At 26.9% G+C, this 18,809-nt stretch overlaps 2 protein-coding genes across 3 annotated transcripts; one reads left to right on the top strand and one right to left on the bottom strand.

Moving 5' to 3' along the window:
* Positions 1–1,305: 1,305 nt before the first annotated feature.
* LOC112687771 lies at positions 1,306–15,320 on the bottom strand. The gene is made up of 5 exons (XM_025560691.1): positions 15,226–15,320; positions 7,660–7,736; positions 7,237–7,559; positions 4,824–5,080; positions 1,306–1,978 (listed from the first exon to the last, which is right to left on the bottom strand). The coding sequence occupies exons 2-5, from the start codon at positions 7,718–7,720 to the stop codon at positions 1,411–1,413; spliced, it is 1,209 nt and encodes a 402-aa protein (XP_025416476.1). The 5' UTR covers positions 7,721–7,736; positions 15,226–15,320; the 3' UTR covers positions 1,306–1,410.
* Positions 11,013–18,797, top strand: LOC112687770 (transcriptional regulator ATRX homolog). 2 transcript variants are annotated; one of them, XM_025560690.1, is made up of 4 exons: positions 11,013–12,371; positions 12,458–12,586; positions 16,289–16,971; positions 18,014–18,797. In XM_025560690.1, the coding sequence occupies exons 2-4, from the start codon at positions 12,484–12,486 to the stop codon at positions 18,752–18,754; spliced, it is 1,527 nt and encodes a 508-aa protein (XP_025416475.1). In that variant the 5' UTR covers positions 11,013–12,371; positions 12,458–12,483; the 3' UTR covers positions 18,755–18,797. The 2 variants fall into 2 exon arrangements, with proteins under 2 accessions (XP_025416475.1, XP_025416474.1); XM_025560689.1 differs by having other exon boundaries at positions 11,014–12,386; positions 18,014–18,796.
* Positions 18,798–18,809: the final 12 nt, after the last annotated feature.

Raw genomic sequence — 18,809 nt, 5'->3', positions numbered from 1 at the left:
TGAATATTATTAATTTCAACTGAGAATTAGAAAAAGTTAACTAAATGCATAAACTATAATTATTGGAATGCTATAGGTATAAATAGTATACATTATAATTATCATTTAAGTTTGATTTTATATTTTATATAGTTTGATATTCTTTTGATAAAAAATCGTATAACAAATAACTTTTATTAGTTGTTTTAACTATAGGTATATTACAAAAAATTCTAATTAGAAAATAATATTTTTAAATTAATTTATCTATATTCAATATTGGCTGCTATAGTAACAACATACCGAAACGAATAGAAACTTTGTCGTACTACATCATCAGATCAAAAAGCTTAATCTCACCAACCTTAATCGTACTTAGCATAGTTTCACTAGTAAATTTCAAACTTAGTCAAGTCACAACGTGATAAATTAATTTAAGCCTGAAATTAATGTAGAATAAAAATATTTAGTACCTACATTAATTAGTTTTCGAACATTTATTTAATTGTTTATAATGTTCTATTTTAATAAATTTTTCATTACGTTTCCAGTAATAGAAGTAGGTATATTGTGTTAATGTAAATAACTTTGATACAATTGATTATCTATGAATAAATAAATCATTAATTATTTTTAATGAACTTATTTACTATTTTTTTAGTACTTAACGATGTTAAGGACTCATGATGTACCTGACTAAAAATTAATTTATTCTCTCAAATCTAATGGTAAATATGGTCATATTTTATTGTATTAAAGTATTAAAACAAGAATTAGACGTAAAAAGTGTAATAATAATGAGCCTTAAATCATTATTAAGATAAATTTAATCTTCAGTCAGTCACATTAGTTGACTGATCGATCTTATATTGTTATGATTTTTAGCATTTTAGTTATTACGCAACAACTTATATACGTTCTCTGGTAGAATTTCAAATTTAATTTCTTTCCAAAACACTGCTTAATATTCACTTATCGAAATCACTGAATAACATCTTGAAAGTTTATAGTGTTTTGTGTGTCATAGTCAGTATAAACCCTTAACAACCAATACAAGTTACTTATATACGCATATATCATTTTTTAAAACCAAATTTACTATTCATAATCAAAAAAAGAAAAATATACATGTTTTTTTGCTAATTTCAATAATTAGCCTATAGTCTTACGTAACTTAAAAAAATAACGATCTTGTCAGTCAACTATTGTAAGACATGAATATATAACTGAAATTAATACCATAGGTTATAGATATAAGTAATATGAATTAAGATATATTCATCCAATTACAATTTCATTACAATTTAAAAAAATTTAACAATCCAATAAAATGAAAATTCTTGAAAGTAAAATATTTAATTTAATAAGACAAATATATAGTATATTTGTATAGTAGATACAGTGAATATAATACTTGGATATCTACTATGTTTATTTAGTAGTCTGGCCGAAAGTTTTGCAGATTTTAGTATTCAATTGAGCTGTAATATTGTCAAAAAATGCTTTGGTTAAAACCTTTTCATTGTCACCCGTAAGTTTTGCATCGTATTTCATATTTGACTGGTTGATTGTCACCTCAGACTTGCATTCGGTAGTTTTGAGCATGTTGAAAGATATGTTGGCATCGATTCGGCCGACAGTAAATGTTGCTTTTCCTATGGTAGGTTTACTCTCTTCAAGCTTAAAATCAGTTTTACCATTTAAACTATGGATCGTCACCCGTAAATCAGTGGTCAACGTGTTAACAGCAATTTTCGCAGTGATCTTCTTCAATTTAATTTCAGTATTACTAAGGCCACTAATAATCGTGTTACTGAAACTATATCCTGTGGTGCCGGTAGGTAGTTTTCCGTTGACACCCGGGAAATTAAAAACCGTATCGTTTTGGAAGATGACATACTTCGAGACGGACTGACGTATAGCCGAAGTGATGTTTTTGTGGGTGTCCTTGAGAATACGGTCGGCAACATTTTGGAATATTATGTCTTCCACAAAGTGCCTACGATAAAAATAAAATATTATTGTGTTAAATGTATTTGCTATAAACTTGTTTTTTCAATGCAGTTCAATAACTTCAATAGATATATAATTACAAAATTATATTGGATATAATATATGTATATATACATATGAAATATACATGTGAAATAATTAAATAATATTATTGATATAATAGAGAAATTCTAAAAGAAAAGTTTCATTTACTACGATCAGAAATACTGTTATGATAGTATTTACGTAAAAATTAGTATACCAAGATGGTGATGATTATATAAAAAAGATTCAGGCCCGCATGTTACATCAGTATACATACAATCATCAATATACATCGAATCACCTGTAAAATTTGAAGATTTTATTACTCTAGAGTCTATTAGGATGGACAAATTACATTGTATTCAGTAGTTTTTATAATTATTATGTAAATTTTTAGTAGAGAAAATATTTTACATTTTAAATGACGAAATATATAGCTATTTATAAATTGCATATTGTTATTTCAATGAAAAAATAAATCATGATATTATATAATAATATGGTATCACTAATATATATATATATACTTAATATTTTTATACTTTCGATTTTACTTATTTTAAAATAATGAAAACAAATTTATTCTAAAATTATTGCTATGTAATACCTTTTATTTACTAAACAATATATTTTACAAATCTTATATATATATAAAAATAAGTGTACATTTTGAATAAATTTTATAACTCAAGATCTACCAAACCGATTCAATAAACCAAATTCGATAAAAATTTCAAGGAATATTAAGATTGATATGTAAGTGGTTTCTGTGAAGTTTTTATGCTGTGCGATAAGTGGTTCCGGAGTTATGGGCTCTTAAGTGCACACCTGGCGACATGGCCAAAAACAACAACAAAATGTATGAAAAATGAAAAAACGTCTATATCTCGAAAACGGCTGCTCCAATTGCAAATTCCCCCCCACCCCCCCCCCCTACAACGCGTTTTTTTTTTAGAAAATCCTGCGTTATTTAAAATTTATTTGATAAAGGTAAATTTTTGGTCCATACTAATAGAAAAAATCGATCCAACCTAATGTACAAACTCATACATACGCAAACCATATCATATTATAAAAAAATGTGTATGATACCATCATGCAAGCTAAACAAAATGAAGCCGGCAAATTTTACTTTTTGGATGCGCCCGGTGGTACGGGTAAAACCTTGTAATATCACTATTTTGGCAATTATTCGACCGCAAGGGAAAATTGCATTAGCACTTGCTTTGTCTGGAATAGCTGCTACTCTGTTGGATAGCGAACGAACAGCACACTTTGCATTAAAATTGCCGTTAAATGTGTAAATTTGTTTGTATTTATTGATCGATTGGCTTGAAATACATTTGCATTAATTAAGATGTAATTATTTTTAATGTACTACAGGTGATTGAGAATCGTGCAGTATATTAAGAAATTCTGCGATGACGAAAGTTTTGCAGCAAACAGCAATTATTTTATTGGATGAATGTATGATGACGCATAAAAAATCACTTAAAATATTGCAATACACCGCACGATGCAAGATCTACGTGTCAATCAAAACACTTTTGGTGGTGCATTGATATTATTGTCAGGTGATTTTAGGCAAACACTGCCCGTAATTCCACGCTCAACACCGGCAGATGAGATCAATGAGTGCCTAAAGTCTTCTTTCCTGTGAAGATATGAGTGAAAAATGACGCTAAACATAAACATGTGTATTCAGTTGCACAATGATCAATCTGCAGATCGTTTTTCGAAGCAATTGATGTAAATCGGAAATGGCAAAGTTCAAATTGATAACACAAACGATTTAATTAGTTTGCCAAATAATTTTTGTACAATTCTCCAATCAAAAGAAGATTTGATTGAAAGAGTGTTTCCGAATATTGTCCAGAATCACAGGAATCACAATTGGTTGAATGAACGCGCAATTCTGGCACCCAAAAAATATGCATGTCAATACTATCAATTATCTCATCCAAAAAAAAAATTGCCTGGTGCAATGACATCATACAAATCTGTTGATAGCGCATTGAATAAAGATGATGCAGTCAACTATCCAGCTGAGTTTTTGAATTCGTTGGAACTGCCCGGTATGTAACCACATTGCTTGAATTTAAAGGTCAGCTTATCAATTATTTTACTACGGAATTTGAATGCACCAAAAATGTGCAACGGCACAAAATTAGCTGTAAAAAGATTGATGCCGAAGCCACAATATTAACTGGCTCAGCGAAAGGGGAAGTTGTACTCATCCCACGTATTCCTCTAATACCAACAGACATGCCATTTGAATTCAAACGATTGCAATTCCCCGTGCCCCTATCATTCGCCATGTCCATCAATAAGACAGCACAAGGATAAACGCTCCAAGTATGCGGTTTGAATTTTGAGGAACCGTGTTTTTCACACGGGCAACTATACGTGGCCTGTTCAAGAGTTGACACTCCAAATTGTTTTTGTGTATGTCCCAAATAGACAAACAAAGAATATTGTTTACTCAAATGTATTGGATTGATAATAAAGAATTTGAAAAAAAATAAATGATATTTTAGGAAAAACTATATGATTTTTATTGCATTTTTGTTTTGGTGCTGTTTTTATTATAAAACTAACTCAAACTGTACAACCTACGTGCTATAATTTTCGTTTGAAAATTCACTTCGTTTATTTAAGGAATGTTGCTAGGGGACGGAAAAAATAAAGAAGGTAAATAATAAATATCTAATTTAAGAATTTCAATTAGCGAAAGCAATAACTATACACGAGCGAAGCCGGATTATTTAGCTAGTATTGTTGGTCTAAATAATTGTTTATATTATTACTTGACATTTGTAGAATCACTTGTCTTGGATAATTGTGGTAAGCCACCAGTAAATGACACTAGTATGTTCTTGTATGAAATACTAGACTTTGGTACCGTCGACGGATATGCTCCGGAATTTTCTGAAAGTGTGGTGCTAGCAAGATACGTCATATCTTTTAGTTGGATATGATATCTTCCTTGATCCAAATAGGTAGAGTTTATAAAGGTGTATCTTCCTCTAACACTTAATTCCTTCCATCCTATTTCTGTAACCACCTACATGAAACGATAAAAACAATAAAGATTAAAATATTAGAGTGAACATAATATAAGTTATTTTCATTTCAAAGATACTTTTCATTACTTTTCTTAAATTTTAATGAAAATATTAAAAATTCATTAATATGACAGATTTTATAAATCAAAGTTAATATAAAATATTATTTTAGTAAAAACAAATTATTATTTCAAAATGCATTATAAGAAATTTTGTTTTATTCGTGTTTATTTTTTGTTAACTATTCATATACAAATATTTTAATGAAAACAATTTGATTTAAAATACTTTTTCTAAAATGTATTACAAGTATATGTATTGATTTTATTTATGATCAAAAAAATGTATTCCAAAAGGTATACAAGAACAAGCAATGGCATAGCCAGAAAAATATTTTCAATTTTCTATTCTCTGATACATAAGTACCAATGTTTTAATTTTAATAAGTCGATTAAACATAAGTTATAATATAAAATGTGTAATTGTTTAGTTTATTGAAACTGAGTTTACAATCTTTGAAAAAATACACATAAATACAAACATATGCATAAAAGCAACTTATATTTAAAAATTAATATTTAATCTTCTTAAATGATTAGGAAGTTCTTTTAACAGGTCATCAGTTTTGATAATAATATCACAATGGTTGTATTATAATGCCAAACTATATCTATGTCTTTAAGTGATTGTATATTTTACAAAATAAAAGAGACATTTCGTGGAGGAATTTATAACCCGTTAAACCCCTCTGACTATGCCATTGAGAACAAGATCATATTTACCATTAGCCAGGATAGGCAATTTCCTAACCCTTACTTTATTAGAGGACCTCGGATTTTATGAACATTTTTATATTTTGTATACAAATATTTAACATTGTAATATTTTTTGTAAAAATTTAGAAGTAAATTTTAGTTATTAATTTGTTTTAAACAACCCATATTTAGAGAAGTGCGCTACTGTTGACAAAGGGCCACATGATTTATTTTACCTGAGGCTTTAAAATGCATCAATCAGGTCCTATTTAAGAATTAAAAAAGCGACTAAAACCGAGATTTAAGTGTTTTTCTTTCGAAGATAAGTTAAAAAAAACATATAGGTAGAAAAACAAATTACATTAAAGTCCTGTTGTATATAGATATGTACACCAAACTATAACTGCTTAAAACATGGGAAAAATCATAAATTTCAAGTGCTAACAAATATATCAAATTTCATTAAACTATTCTAAAATAATGAAATTTCTTTATAATTCAAATTTAATTATTATAATAATTAATATAATAACTAAAAATATCGCAAATTTTCGTGATTTTTCACAAGTTTTAAGAAAATTTAATTTTCAAATGTTCATATCTTATATTTTTTTTATTAAGCTCAATATTTTTTTTTAAATTATTTTGCAGAAACTATACATGAGGAACTTTGAATCAAATTTTCAAGACTTTTTTTTTAAAAGAAAATTATCTAATCGATATCTTACAAAAAAAAAAAAAAAAAATAGCTAAAAAAAAGTTAAAATAATTGAAAATTTTGCTATTGGCGATAAAAGTATTTGGTGAAAATTTCTAGTCTCTACGGTTATTTTTTTTCAGTTTCAATGAAAACAAAATTTTGATTTTGAAGAATACCGGTATGCTATATATTTTGCAGTTTCTTGAAATTTTTGGTCAGTTTTTCATAATTATTGGAAAAACTATAAGAAATTTTTTAAGATGAACCTTTTTTAAGGAGCAAAAATACATCGAGGTCTATCTTTTTATTTTATGATTATGATAATTAGAGAACTACAACTTGACGATATCGAATACACAGATACAAAAGGAAAAAACCTAGATCACATGGTAAAACCAATCTTTTTTTGTTTCACTCAGAATCTAAAAAAAAATTGTTAGTGTAGTGATGTGTAAAATAAAACGAGGTTTAACAATTCGGTTTTGATTTCAAATTATATTACTGAAAAATTAAAATTTTAATTAACATTTTTTAAGTCTACTTTGCATAAGTTACAAAAGACTCGAAAGTTAGATAGGTATCTAAAAAATAATCAAGAAAAATAATACATTTATGGAGTATAAAGAATGAAAGAAATCAGTGAGGTACCTACCCTTTTTATATTTATACACAATTATATTGAAAACAAATCAATAGCTACCTGATCTGGAACCCATTTGATGATTATGATGTTCTTATTATATCCAATAAATCCTCTAATGGCATTGTTGTAAAATACAACATCAGATTGAGGATTAGAAGTTCTTGTATTAGGAATAGGCATTTCATCCTTAAAGTACGCATAAGGAGATTCTGAATCCAACAAATTTCCATTGTACTCAGAAATCACTTTAAGTTGATTTTCATATCCTTGAAACACAGCCTTTTGAATTTCATCATCAGTTTTACCCATTAATTTTTTTGGTAATTTTTCTGGCAATGTGTCATCATCAGACGACCAATTTGCTTGTATAGAAACATTATCTGTTAACGTTTAAGAATTTGTAAGGAAATACTTGCGATTGATTGGTTTAAACAAATTATATTATTAAATATTATACAATGTTCAATATAATAAATTTACCTGCAGTAAATGCAGATGAAATACTGAATACCAGAGCCAATATTGCAATAGTTCTTTTCATTTTGATATTTTTACTTCTACAAAATTCGTAATAAACACTTGTTTAGTCTTTTAAATTTTTATATTGTAATATACATAATTTATAGATAACATTTATTTCTCAAATAGATAAAACTCAACAATCAGCATTCATATACATATCATCATTAAACTAATGATGTGTTTTTAATTCAACGTTTCAATATATTTATAATTATACGTAACTAATTAAATAAAGAGTAACAATTTTAAATTAATTTCAAAATAATATACGAAAATTTTTCGATTAGGTTACACTTACGATAGCGACAAACTTTTATAATTAATTAAAAAATAACAAATTATGGTGAAATCGATAAATACCGAGCGTCTTATCGGAAATCAGAATAACATATAATTTTTAATTAAAATTACGTAATAAATGTTAAATACTATAAATCATTTTATCTAAAGAATATAATACTTTTTTCACAAGTCACGGTTTGATTTTAGACGGTTTTCTTTAATAATTAACTTCAATATTTAACATAAACTTTTGCCATTATAAAGTGTTTGTTATTTAATACTGAAATAATTTACCTATATAATTCTAATAGAAATTACAAATGGAAATATTTTAATTAAAAAATCTGCCTCATAAAACAGGTTAGGCTGCTCATTGCCACTGAAGTCTATTCATACATAAAAGTGATAATTTATATCAACAAATGTTTCATAAATAGTATTCACTCTTAGTAAATATTATAATTCATGTTTAGTAGATATTTAAATATATTTAGAATTATTGTGTGCTTGAATATATGACGTGTATATTTAAGAACAACAATTAATTTCATTCTTATTCGTAATTATTATAGAATTATAACATTTATTGACATTTTTAATTCAAATTAAATATTTATTGAATATAATAACAATTCTATAGGAGTGAAAAAGTAAATTAATAGATCATTTTGATGTATCTGATAATAAATAATAACTAAAACGATAATACATGCCATTAATATACATTGGAATGACTAATGACCTATCAAAATATACCTATGTAAATGATAATCTTAATTTAGTTAATCTTAAAACCACTAGTCATAATATGCATATTATAGTAATATTATTACATAAATGTAGTTTACCTTAAAAACAAATTGGGAAGGAAATCAAATTATATAGAAAGATAAACGTTTATATATAATATTATTCATTACTATATATATAATACATTTAATAATCAATCTTATAATTTAATTAAATACAAATGAATTGTAAGTAGTTGTAATAAAATATTCGTAGCACCCGACCTTCAAAGACGTACTGAACAAAATACAAGATATATATATATATATTTTTATTTTTTTTTTACAATAAGTAATATAACATATTTACGAGTCATGGTGCAATGAAAGAAGTGGGTACCCCGTGACACAACTCCAATTGGAAATACTTACTTTATATAATTTGAAATTATATAATTTTTGTAATTTTTTTTATGTATTTAATAGGTCTCGTGGACAGATTCGTTTTATACAACGGGGTGTGTTATTAGAAAGTATGAGTATTAAGAAATAACAACTGAATATTTTTTTTCAGTATTTCTTTTATATTAAAAAAAAATTAAAACAATTGAAAATGACCTGTCTAAAATACTACCTGTGTTTGAACTAAAGCTATGCAAAGAAAGATATTAATAACTATAAATGGAAAATTATGGACATTTTAGGTGTAGATTAACTACTTGAAAGTGTTAATAAAATGTATTAAAATTAAAAAATGTAATGTTTATGGTTTCTTTTTATGGATTGTTAATTTTTAATCTTTTATTTGTCGCATAAAATGCAATCTTTATTTAATTAATGCATGGATTGGAATTCGAAGGAAATAAAAATAAAAAATGTAGGATATATGTAACGTTCACAGTCATCAACTATAAAACGTATCTAAGCAGTGGTGATCAGTTGGTTTACTATTTTATTTTAATAACAATTTAAGAAATGTTTATTTAATATTTCAATTGAATACAGACTTACAATAAACTCTGATGTTAAATAATCTCGCAACTAAACTATGTTATACAATTGTAAATTTTTTATTGATATCCTGTTAAAATCAATTTTAAGAAAATCATTAGTATAATTAACAGTAGATAGGTCGATCATATGGTATTGCTTTCATTATATTTGAATTTTAAGTATTAAAAAGCTTTGTTTAAACGAGATATCTACCAACATACAGTATATGGTACGTGCCGAATATTATTGTAACAACTGGATATCCATTAGCAGTTTGATTTTCGAATGATGAATATGATTATATATAATCGAATATGATTATACATAAATTTCTACCAATTGTGTAGGTAACTACTTCAAGATATAAATGATGAAAATCCATGGGTTAGATATTGCTCATAATTGATCTAAACATCACATATTGAAAAAAGTACTTCGACGTTTAATTGATAATATATTAAGTAGGTAGGTACACTATTTCCCATAACATTATTTGGTTGAAAATAAGTTTTTACGACCAAAAACGAGAAAACTCTGGTAACATTTTTCAAAAGATTAAATCGAAGTCAGCCATTGATGATGTCGTTTAGATAATATTTTAAAAGAACTAAGTCACTAAGAGATAAAATATTTAATAATAGTTCGGGAAAAATGAGCAAACAAATTAATTAATAGATGTTCACCGCTATATTAATAATATAATGTATATTATATTATAATAATACCGATTTATGCGGACTATTTTCAATTTTTATTTATACAAAAGTAATATTTTATCAAACCACATTCTTACATACACGTTTTGGAAAATATCACTTAATCGGTGTACATACACGGGGAGTAGAACCGCAGATACGTACACAATATACTCGTACATTATTATTGTACGCGGACAACGAATATCATAATATAAAAACTAAATGTTAGCTAAACATAAATAACTACCTATACTAGCAAGACGAAATTATGTTCAAGAAGTATAAAAAAGGTCATTTTAGAACGACACTTTGGAATCCTATTTGGACACTATTGCGGCACCGTGCACATAGTTGTTAAACAGTAAGGAGTGGATTTGTAAAAAAAAAAAAATTAATAATATTTTTTTTTCGTTACGCCCACGATTTCGTTTAAACTCTAAAATTACCTATTTATTGACAAGGAATGACAACGAGTAATTTGTCCGTTTGACTGTGTGATGTGGGAAATCCGTACACGTTCTGTCTTAGTCTATAACAGGACTAAAGTCTAAAAAATGAGTTTAAATTGCAAAAAAAAAAATAAAATAATTTAAAAAAATTATTCTTCGGTGACTATGATCCCTATACCATTTTCAGGGTTTCATACATCTATCTATATCCTATTCATTCGATTACTAATTAGTAATATACGTACTTCTGTAATAATATATGATGTAAAAATAAGTCGTAAGTAATTTATAAGTAATAATAAGCAGTCTCAAAGTATTCCCTGACGAGTCACCCTTGCCCCCTCCTATAAATTTTAACCCTACATCCGAGATCAGAGTGAGTTCGCGGCAATCGGTATAATGACCACGTAAAGATGTGTCGTTTGCGAGCAAACAGATCTTATTGAACGGGTCACACTTTTGAACGAACCTTGTGATCGTAAAAATATAAAGTCGTTAATTCATTTAATTTCGTTTTGTTCGCATATAGACTGTTGTTACAGCGTAGTTATCATTTCAATAACATTTTACAAATCGCGTAATTCAGTTATGATTTTATCACGAAATAGATTGAATGCGTTTCATTTGCATTCCAAAATCAAAATAAAATTAATTCTGTTCGTTTAAGCGTACGAAATTTTACGGAACGAATGAAAACGATTGATCCAATAGATCTTTGTCCGGTTCTATGTAGTAGTTATTATGTTTTAGTTCCATGAAAATAACGATATGAACCAAACATGTTTTGAATGACCGTTCCGAACAAATCCAAACGAACGGAATCGATCAAATGACTCGTTTTGTCCCAACATACCGCGCTTAGCGAACGGCGTGCGTACGAGCAGACAAAAACGTCGACAAGCGGACAGAAGGGAACGAGGGGACGCTCGCGGCCATCGATGCGTTCTATTTATATCGGGGGAAACGGTTAACCGACGACTCGTCGGTCCAGTCGTGCCGGATGGCGCGCGATAATTATACCGGCGGAGGAAGAGATAGTAAATGCGTCCATCCCGAGAACCGGACGTACGCGAATCCGTGAACTCCCCCGGACGACGGGAACGCGTCTCTAACGTCTGGACGACCGACGGCAAGAAATAATACGAAATCCCGACAGTGACGGTACACGCGCGCGAGAGTGGCACCTCTGTAAGGTGTACGGATTTCCGCGGCGATTCGCTCCATTTTCGGCCGTCCACCCGCCTCCGGCCTACCGCGCTCGTTTCCGCTACGGGGGCCCACCAGTCATTTTGCGCCTCGTCGTTCCGACATCGCACCGTGTACCAAGTCGAATCCAAAATGGCTACTATTGCCCAATAGTGTGAAACGTTATTAACCGTTAAAAGTTATAATAATATATCGTCGCTTCTCCGAGAACTCGCAAACGTACAATTACACAAGCAAAAGCTCACACGCGTACGTAAGCTCACGAACTGCACTAAGAGACCGCGGCCCTGTGCCACCATTTCCCAGCCTTACAGGTTTATCGTCACTTGGTGAATATCATTTCTCTATCCGCGCGCCCACATCGCGTGTTCTAACACTGTTGCTCTTGTAACTGTTCTAGTTTCCTTTTATTTATCCGCCGTTGGAATGGCTCCGAAAAGAAAAGCAGCACCGAAGACCAAAGTTGCTGCCGAGCCCGAAACGCTACCGGACCTGTCCGGCATCACGATCAGGCGAACCTTGAAGAACGGTAAGAATCGTATCCGTCGCACCTTCGAATTTTTTCTACCATTTGTGCCGATTTCCCCCACTCCCCAGTTCTCCCGTTTCTCAACGTTATTCGCCCATATATGGCGCGACCGTCTTGAGCAGTTTTTTACCGATTGTTTGTCGCAATGAAAGTTGAGTTCACGGTCATATTAGAGTCCCTATATTATCATTGAGCACAGTTTGAGAATCGTGTTAATATATGTGTGTTTTCTTATTATTGGTCAAATCTTATTACTATTCTTAATATTAACTGCTGCACTTGTTGAGATGTACACATTGATGGTACAAATTTATGATATCTATTATGGGCCATAATATACCTAAATGCCAAAAAAATTTTCATTAAAATATTTTGGTACTATCATTGAAGTTTTACCCATTAATTTATATACATATCTTATATTAAAAGAAAAATATTCTATGTCCAATCTAGGTATACTTTTTATTTTTTGTGAGGTTTCAGCATTGATGCTATTATAATATCTCAACAAGGCTAGTAAGGCTCTATTACAATTTTTAAACACCCCTTTGTGTTTATCATGTGATAAGGTTTCTGTGATTTTTCTCTCGAGGTGGTCACTCCATTCAGAATGTAAAACCGTTCGTGGCCAGGATTTAACCGGCACCTATTCTTTAATAGACAATTACTATATACTTGTGCTTTGTTTCCCAACCATAATGCTAAGATGGCCTATAAATTTCCTTTGTTTGGGTGGACAACCTTAAAAAAAAAAATGTATGTTAAGTAAGTATTCTTTAATGTAATAACATTACAATTTTTTTATAATAATTTTGTTTTTAGAAATTTTATCATATACTTAAATGCAATACTGCAAAAACTGAATTCTGAGATACTCACATATATATATATATATATATATATATATTGATAACATTGATGACAATTTTCTTGTCATAAGTTTTTGAACAGTGATCCATCAAAAAAATTTTGCGACCTAATGTTGGGAAACACTGTACTAGTCGGCCATAACTTCCCCATGTACTTATATTACATTTTATGAGTTGAATTAATTTAATTTATCAACGTATTTATTAAATTCAGTATTGGTATTATTTAATGTGTTTTAAATTTACAAAAGATTAACATTTTCTCAAAATTGTAATCATCATCATAATAAAACCTTTAGTTTCTTAATATAATTATTAAAGTTAAATACTTGTATAAATTTATAATTAACAATTATAATTTTATAACTTAAATATTTGAAAAAAAAAATAAACATTTATCAAACTACTCCCGCAGTTTAGTTTTATCTAGTTTTGTAAATAAAATTTATCTTGGTCGATTACGTATTTCATGACACATTTAATCATAATATTTAATTAAATTATATTATTTAATTTAAATAAGTAAATTTAATGTTTTTTATATCTATAACAAAATTTAATTGTTATCGTAGTTTGGTAATCTAATTAATTGTGATGATGCACCGTTAAAACAAAATTGATGATTCAAGCCTTTATAAAATTCTTACATTTTGTATTCTATTAATGTCAATTCTTAGTAAATGTTATCATGACTTTAAATAGGAGTATTTTAACTTAAATTTTTATTTTTTATGTACATAATTAATATTATATATTATTTATGTAGCTATAAATCACAAAATAATGTATAAAGTAATTCTTCTTATTTCCTAAATAATAATTTATAATTGTGACATAAGTTCATAAATTTTGATCAATTTTAAGTTAATAAATTATCTTCTCTGTATCCAACAATCTAATTTGATTTTATTCTCATTTCTTTGAATACGATTTTTCCCAATATTCGCTAATTCTCATAACCAAAATTCACTGTTTATTTATTTCTAAATACATTTGTACATAAGAATTGTTTTAACTAAAAACTTAAATAAATTAAAATTAGATTAAATTTATTAATTTAAAATGCATTACTTTTTGGTTATTAAAGAACTGAATGCAATACATTGAATATTCTTAAAATTTCAACTTAAGCATTATAATCTATTGACTAAAACATGCACAATATGAATTAATTAAATATTATTACTGTAAATTATAAATATTTTAAGTATTTCTATTTTTTCTTGGCTGTATGTAGAAAGATTTTATTTCTGTATGTATTTTGCCTGTTTAGAATCTTTGGTAAATTTAATAAGTTTTTGGGCCTAATAACATATTTAATTTTTAAAAAATTAAACAATATTTGCATGAAAATTTGTTGGACTGAAATAATTACAAATAGGACATGTGTCAGAATTGATATTACAAAACTTGAAATTTCTGCCTTAAAAAGTTGTTAAATTAAAGTTATACCTTTAATTAATAACTTTTAGCTTAGCTATTTATTTTGTTTAATAGATATATATATTAAACTGTAATGTGATTTAATTTTATGAAATACAATTGATTTTAAAAATGATGTGTTTTATTAGCTATTATAAGTACATAAAGAAAATAAATTATGTTAAACTATTAATTTTCAGATTATGAGATGAATTGACAGTATAATTTTTATATTAAATTTTTTTAAATTTGATTTATTATCAAAATTAAAGTTCTTTGCTGTTTATTTATTTATTTTGCTATTATTTATTATTGTATTTTTAAAAAATTAAATTAATATTTACTTACCTGTTATTTGTGTCAAATTAAGTTTAAGAAAATATATTGAAATTGGTTGTTTATCAAAAAATAACTTGAATGAAGATAGATAGTTTTAATTTCATTTTTTAAATATCTGTAGCCTGGAGAATCTATTATAAATACCAGTTATCTACTTCATTTATTGTAATTATTGCTAATGCTTGTTTAATAATATGAAGTATATTGACTATAAAATATTTAAGAGGGGATTAAGACCTTGTTCTCATTTTGTTTATTTCAAGGAATACAATTTTGAATAATATATACTATATTCATTTTAATTTAAATGTAAAATAATTTATGAATATAAGTAAATAAAAAAATTTAAAAAAATAAGATTTTATGTAACAAAAATATTTAAAATAAAGTAGTTACTAGTAGCACAATTAGAAAATGACCAAAGTTATTTTGTATATATATCTGTTATATGTAATATTGAATTATAACTTCAAAATAATATAAAATTAAAAAAATTATATTATTTATATCTACAATATTCTTTAACAAAACTGTTTTGTATAATTGTGGTATAAATTATTAAATAATATTAAAATAAACAAAATGCAGTTTTATTAATATTCTGTTATTAAAGTAATAGTTACATTTTTGAAAAATTTGAATGAATTTTGAACTTGATTTATATTTAAAATGCCAAAAAAAGACATTAACATCGATCATTGCAATGTAAAAATATTGATATAAATAATTAACATTGATTAAATGTTTGATTCTTTATTTTTAAAATTTTTTATTTTTAGTCCTTAACTTATTATTCGAATAAGTATTTTAAAATATCTAAAAAGATTATTACTAAATTTCAATTTTCTTAGTTTCTAATAAATATATTTTATATTTCAATAAAGAAACATTGGTGTCAAAATAACTTTCCTTAATATTTATTTAAAATTTCTTTGTATTCATTTCTTAGTACTTAATTAGAGTAAAATATAAATAACAATTTTCATATAATCACTTGTTGAATCAAAAATATATAAGTAATATATCTAGTTATGATACAATAATTAATTAATAATTCTATTTATAATTTTAGATGATACAAAGAAAGATGAAGAATCAGAATTATCTATTGAAAATTTGAATTCTACTGTATTAATTGAAAAAATGAAAGATTTTTCAAATCCTGCTGAAATAATTGAATCAGATAATTCTGGTAATCAATTGATGGAAGAGGAGCCTAAAAAAATATCAGTAAAAAAGACAGCTATCAAAGGAAAATCCAAGCTCTCTAAAGATGTAAAGGAAGATGTGAGGATTTTAAGAGGCCGAACTAGAGCATCTAGTGTTGATAGACAACCTATTTTTACAGCTTTAGAAAAAAAAACTGTGGGTAAAAGTAGAAAAAGACGTGTTGATAAAGATATATCTCCGGATGCATCTGATATGTCAAAACCTATAGTATCCAATAAAGTAACTAAAAGAAACCGTAGAGCAGCTAGTGTTGACATATTGTCAACAGAAATTTCAAAAACATCTGAAGATACTATTGTAACTAAAGATAGACAACAGACAAACAAAAAAAATGTTGTTAAAGAAATTGAATCGAAATCGCCAGACACTTCAGAGCATAAAGAATTTGATAACAAATCTAAAAAAAAAATTAAAAAAAATGATGAAAAAAAACAGTTATTAACTCAAGAAAATAATGCTAATTCACACGATGCGTTACCACAGGAAACTAAACCCAAACGAAATGCTAAAAAAGATCAAATTGACGTAAGAAAATAATTAAATTGTAACATTTTTAATCCTAACTGATTAATATAGTGTTTAGAATACATAAATTTCTTAACTGAAACATTTTAAAGTATTACTGAATTCTGTATATGAAGTTGTGTTCATGCTAAAAAGTACCACTAAATATTTCAGTTTGATGACCTTGTATTTAAATGAGGTTTTCGTGGAATGAAAGGGAGTTACGATATACACACTTTAAGCCAAATTTCAAATTTTTGACCCGGATGGTATATCAATTTTAATTTTCATGTATTAAATTGAACAAAATTAAAATTTTATCTATACCATATATATTGTTCGTAAATATAAAACTTAACATACTACCATTTTGCCAATTTTATAATTTGAAAAATAATTTTTTTACGAAAATTGTTTTAAAAAAAATACACTACTTGAATATGTAGAAAAAATATGGTGTTCTTATCCCATTTCAATACAAGGTCATCAAACTGAAATATTTAGTGGTACCTCTTAGCATGAATACACTATATATATAAAATATATTTTGATAGCAAAATTTTTTTCATAAACTTAATTTATTATATATATTCATATTAATATTAGTATAGTTTGAAAGTAAATCTTAAACTTTATTCTTAAAGTTGAAATATACATTCAGGTTTCTTAATTTTTTTCTAATGTTAGTGAGAAACATTTTCCAGTTTTTCAATTTTATTTAAATATAGCTTTGAACCTATTTTTTTAAATTTTTGATTATTTAAAATAGATTTATATTTGGTTCTAAAGGAAACTCATATTAAGAGCAGTTTGCAATTATTTTTTCTCAAATAAAAATTCTATAAAAAATGTTTACTTTTAAATGTTATTATATTTTATATTCAAGTTACGCTTTTGTGTAAATACACAATATAATTTTTATTCAAATTCAATCAACTAATATACTAAATTATTTTATAAATTTTTTTTTATGAATTATTTTCTTTAAAACTATTATGTCATGAAAAAATATGTTTTGAGTAAGTAAAATTTGTTTTTTTTTAATATTAATTCCATTTTACAGAAACAAGAGCAAAATAATAAAGAACTGACTACAAAAAAAACTGGTAGAAACCGTAAAGCTCCGAAGGTCAAACAGATTGATGATTTAGAAAAAGAACTTATCTTACAAAAACAAAATTCACCAACTGAAGAAGCGATTAGAAATAATAATTCAGATGATAGTGAAATATTACTTGATTCTCCAGAACAAAATTGTTTAGAGCCAATTACCAAGAAATCAAGTAAAACCCAAAAAGCTTCAAAAGTAAAACAGATTGATGAAGTAAATAGAGAATTAATCATAAAAAAACAAAAGTCTCCACCTAAAGAGGAATTGATCTTAAAAAAACAAAAATCACCACCCAAGGAGGAATTAATCATAAAAAAACAAAAGTCACCACCCAAAGAGGAATTAATCTTAAAAAAACCAAACTCATCACCTAATGAGGAATCCATTAAAAATATTAATTCAGGTGATTCTGATGTTATACTTGAAACACCTGAAATCAAGCCGAAAAAAGGGGTAAAAAAAGTAAAAACTAATGGTGAACAAAAAGATGCTTTAGATAAACCGAAAATATCAAAACGGGGTCGAAAAAATAAAAATGAAATTTCGGAAGAACCACTTAATTGCACTCCACCTAATGACAATGATGTGGAAGATAAAACTGATATTATACTTCCCGACACTCCCGAGTCAGATAAAACTGACATCAAGCCTATGGTGAAGCGCAAAACTAAAGCTAAGCTTGCTAAAAAGTAAATATTAAATTAAAAAATAAGATCATTTTTTAAATGTTAATTAATTCAAGTTTATT

The sequence above is a fragment of the Sipha flava genome, unplaced genomic scaffold (assembly GCF_003268045.1).
Source record: "Sipha flava isolate LNK unplaced genomic scaffold, YSA_version1 360_pilon_pilon, whole genome shotgun sequence".
NCBI classification, from domain to species: Eukaryota; Metazoa; Arthropoda; class Insecta; order Hemiptera; family Aphididae; genus Sipha; species Sipha flava.
This window is presented reverse-complemented; position numbering and strand designations above follow the sequence as displayed.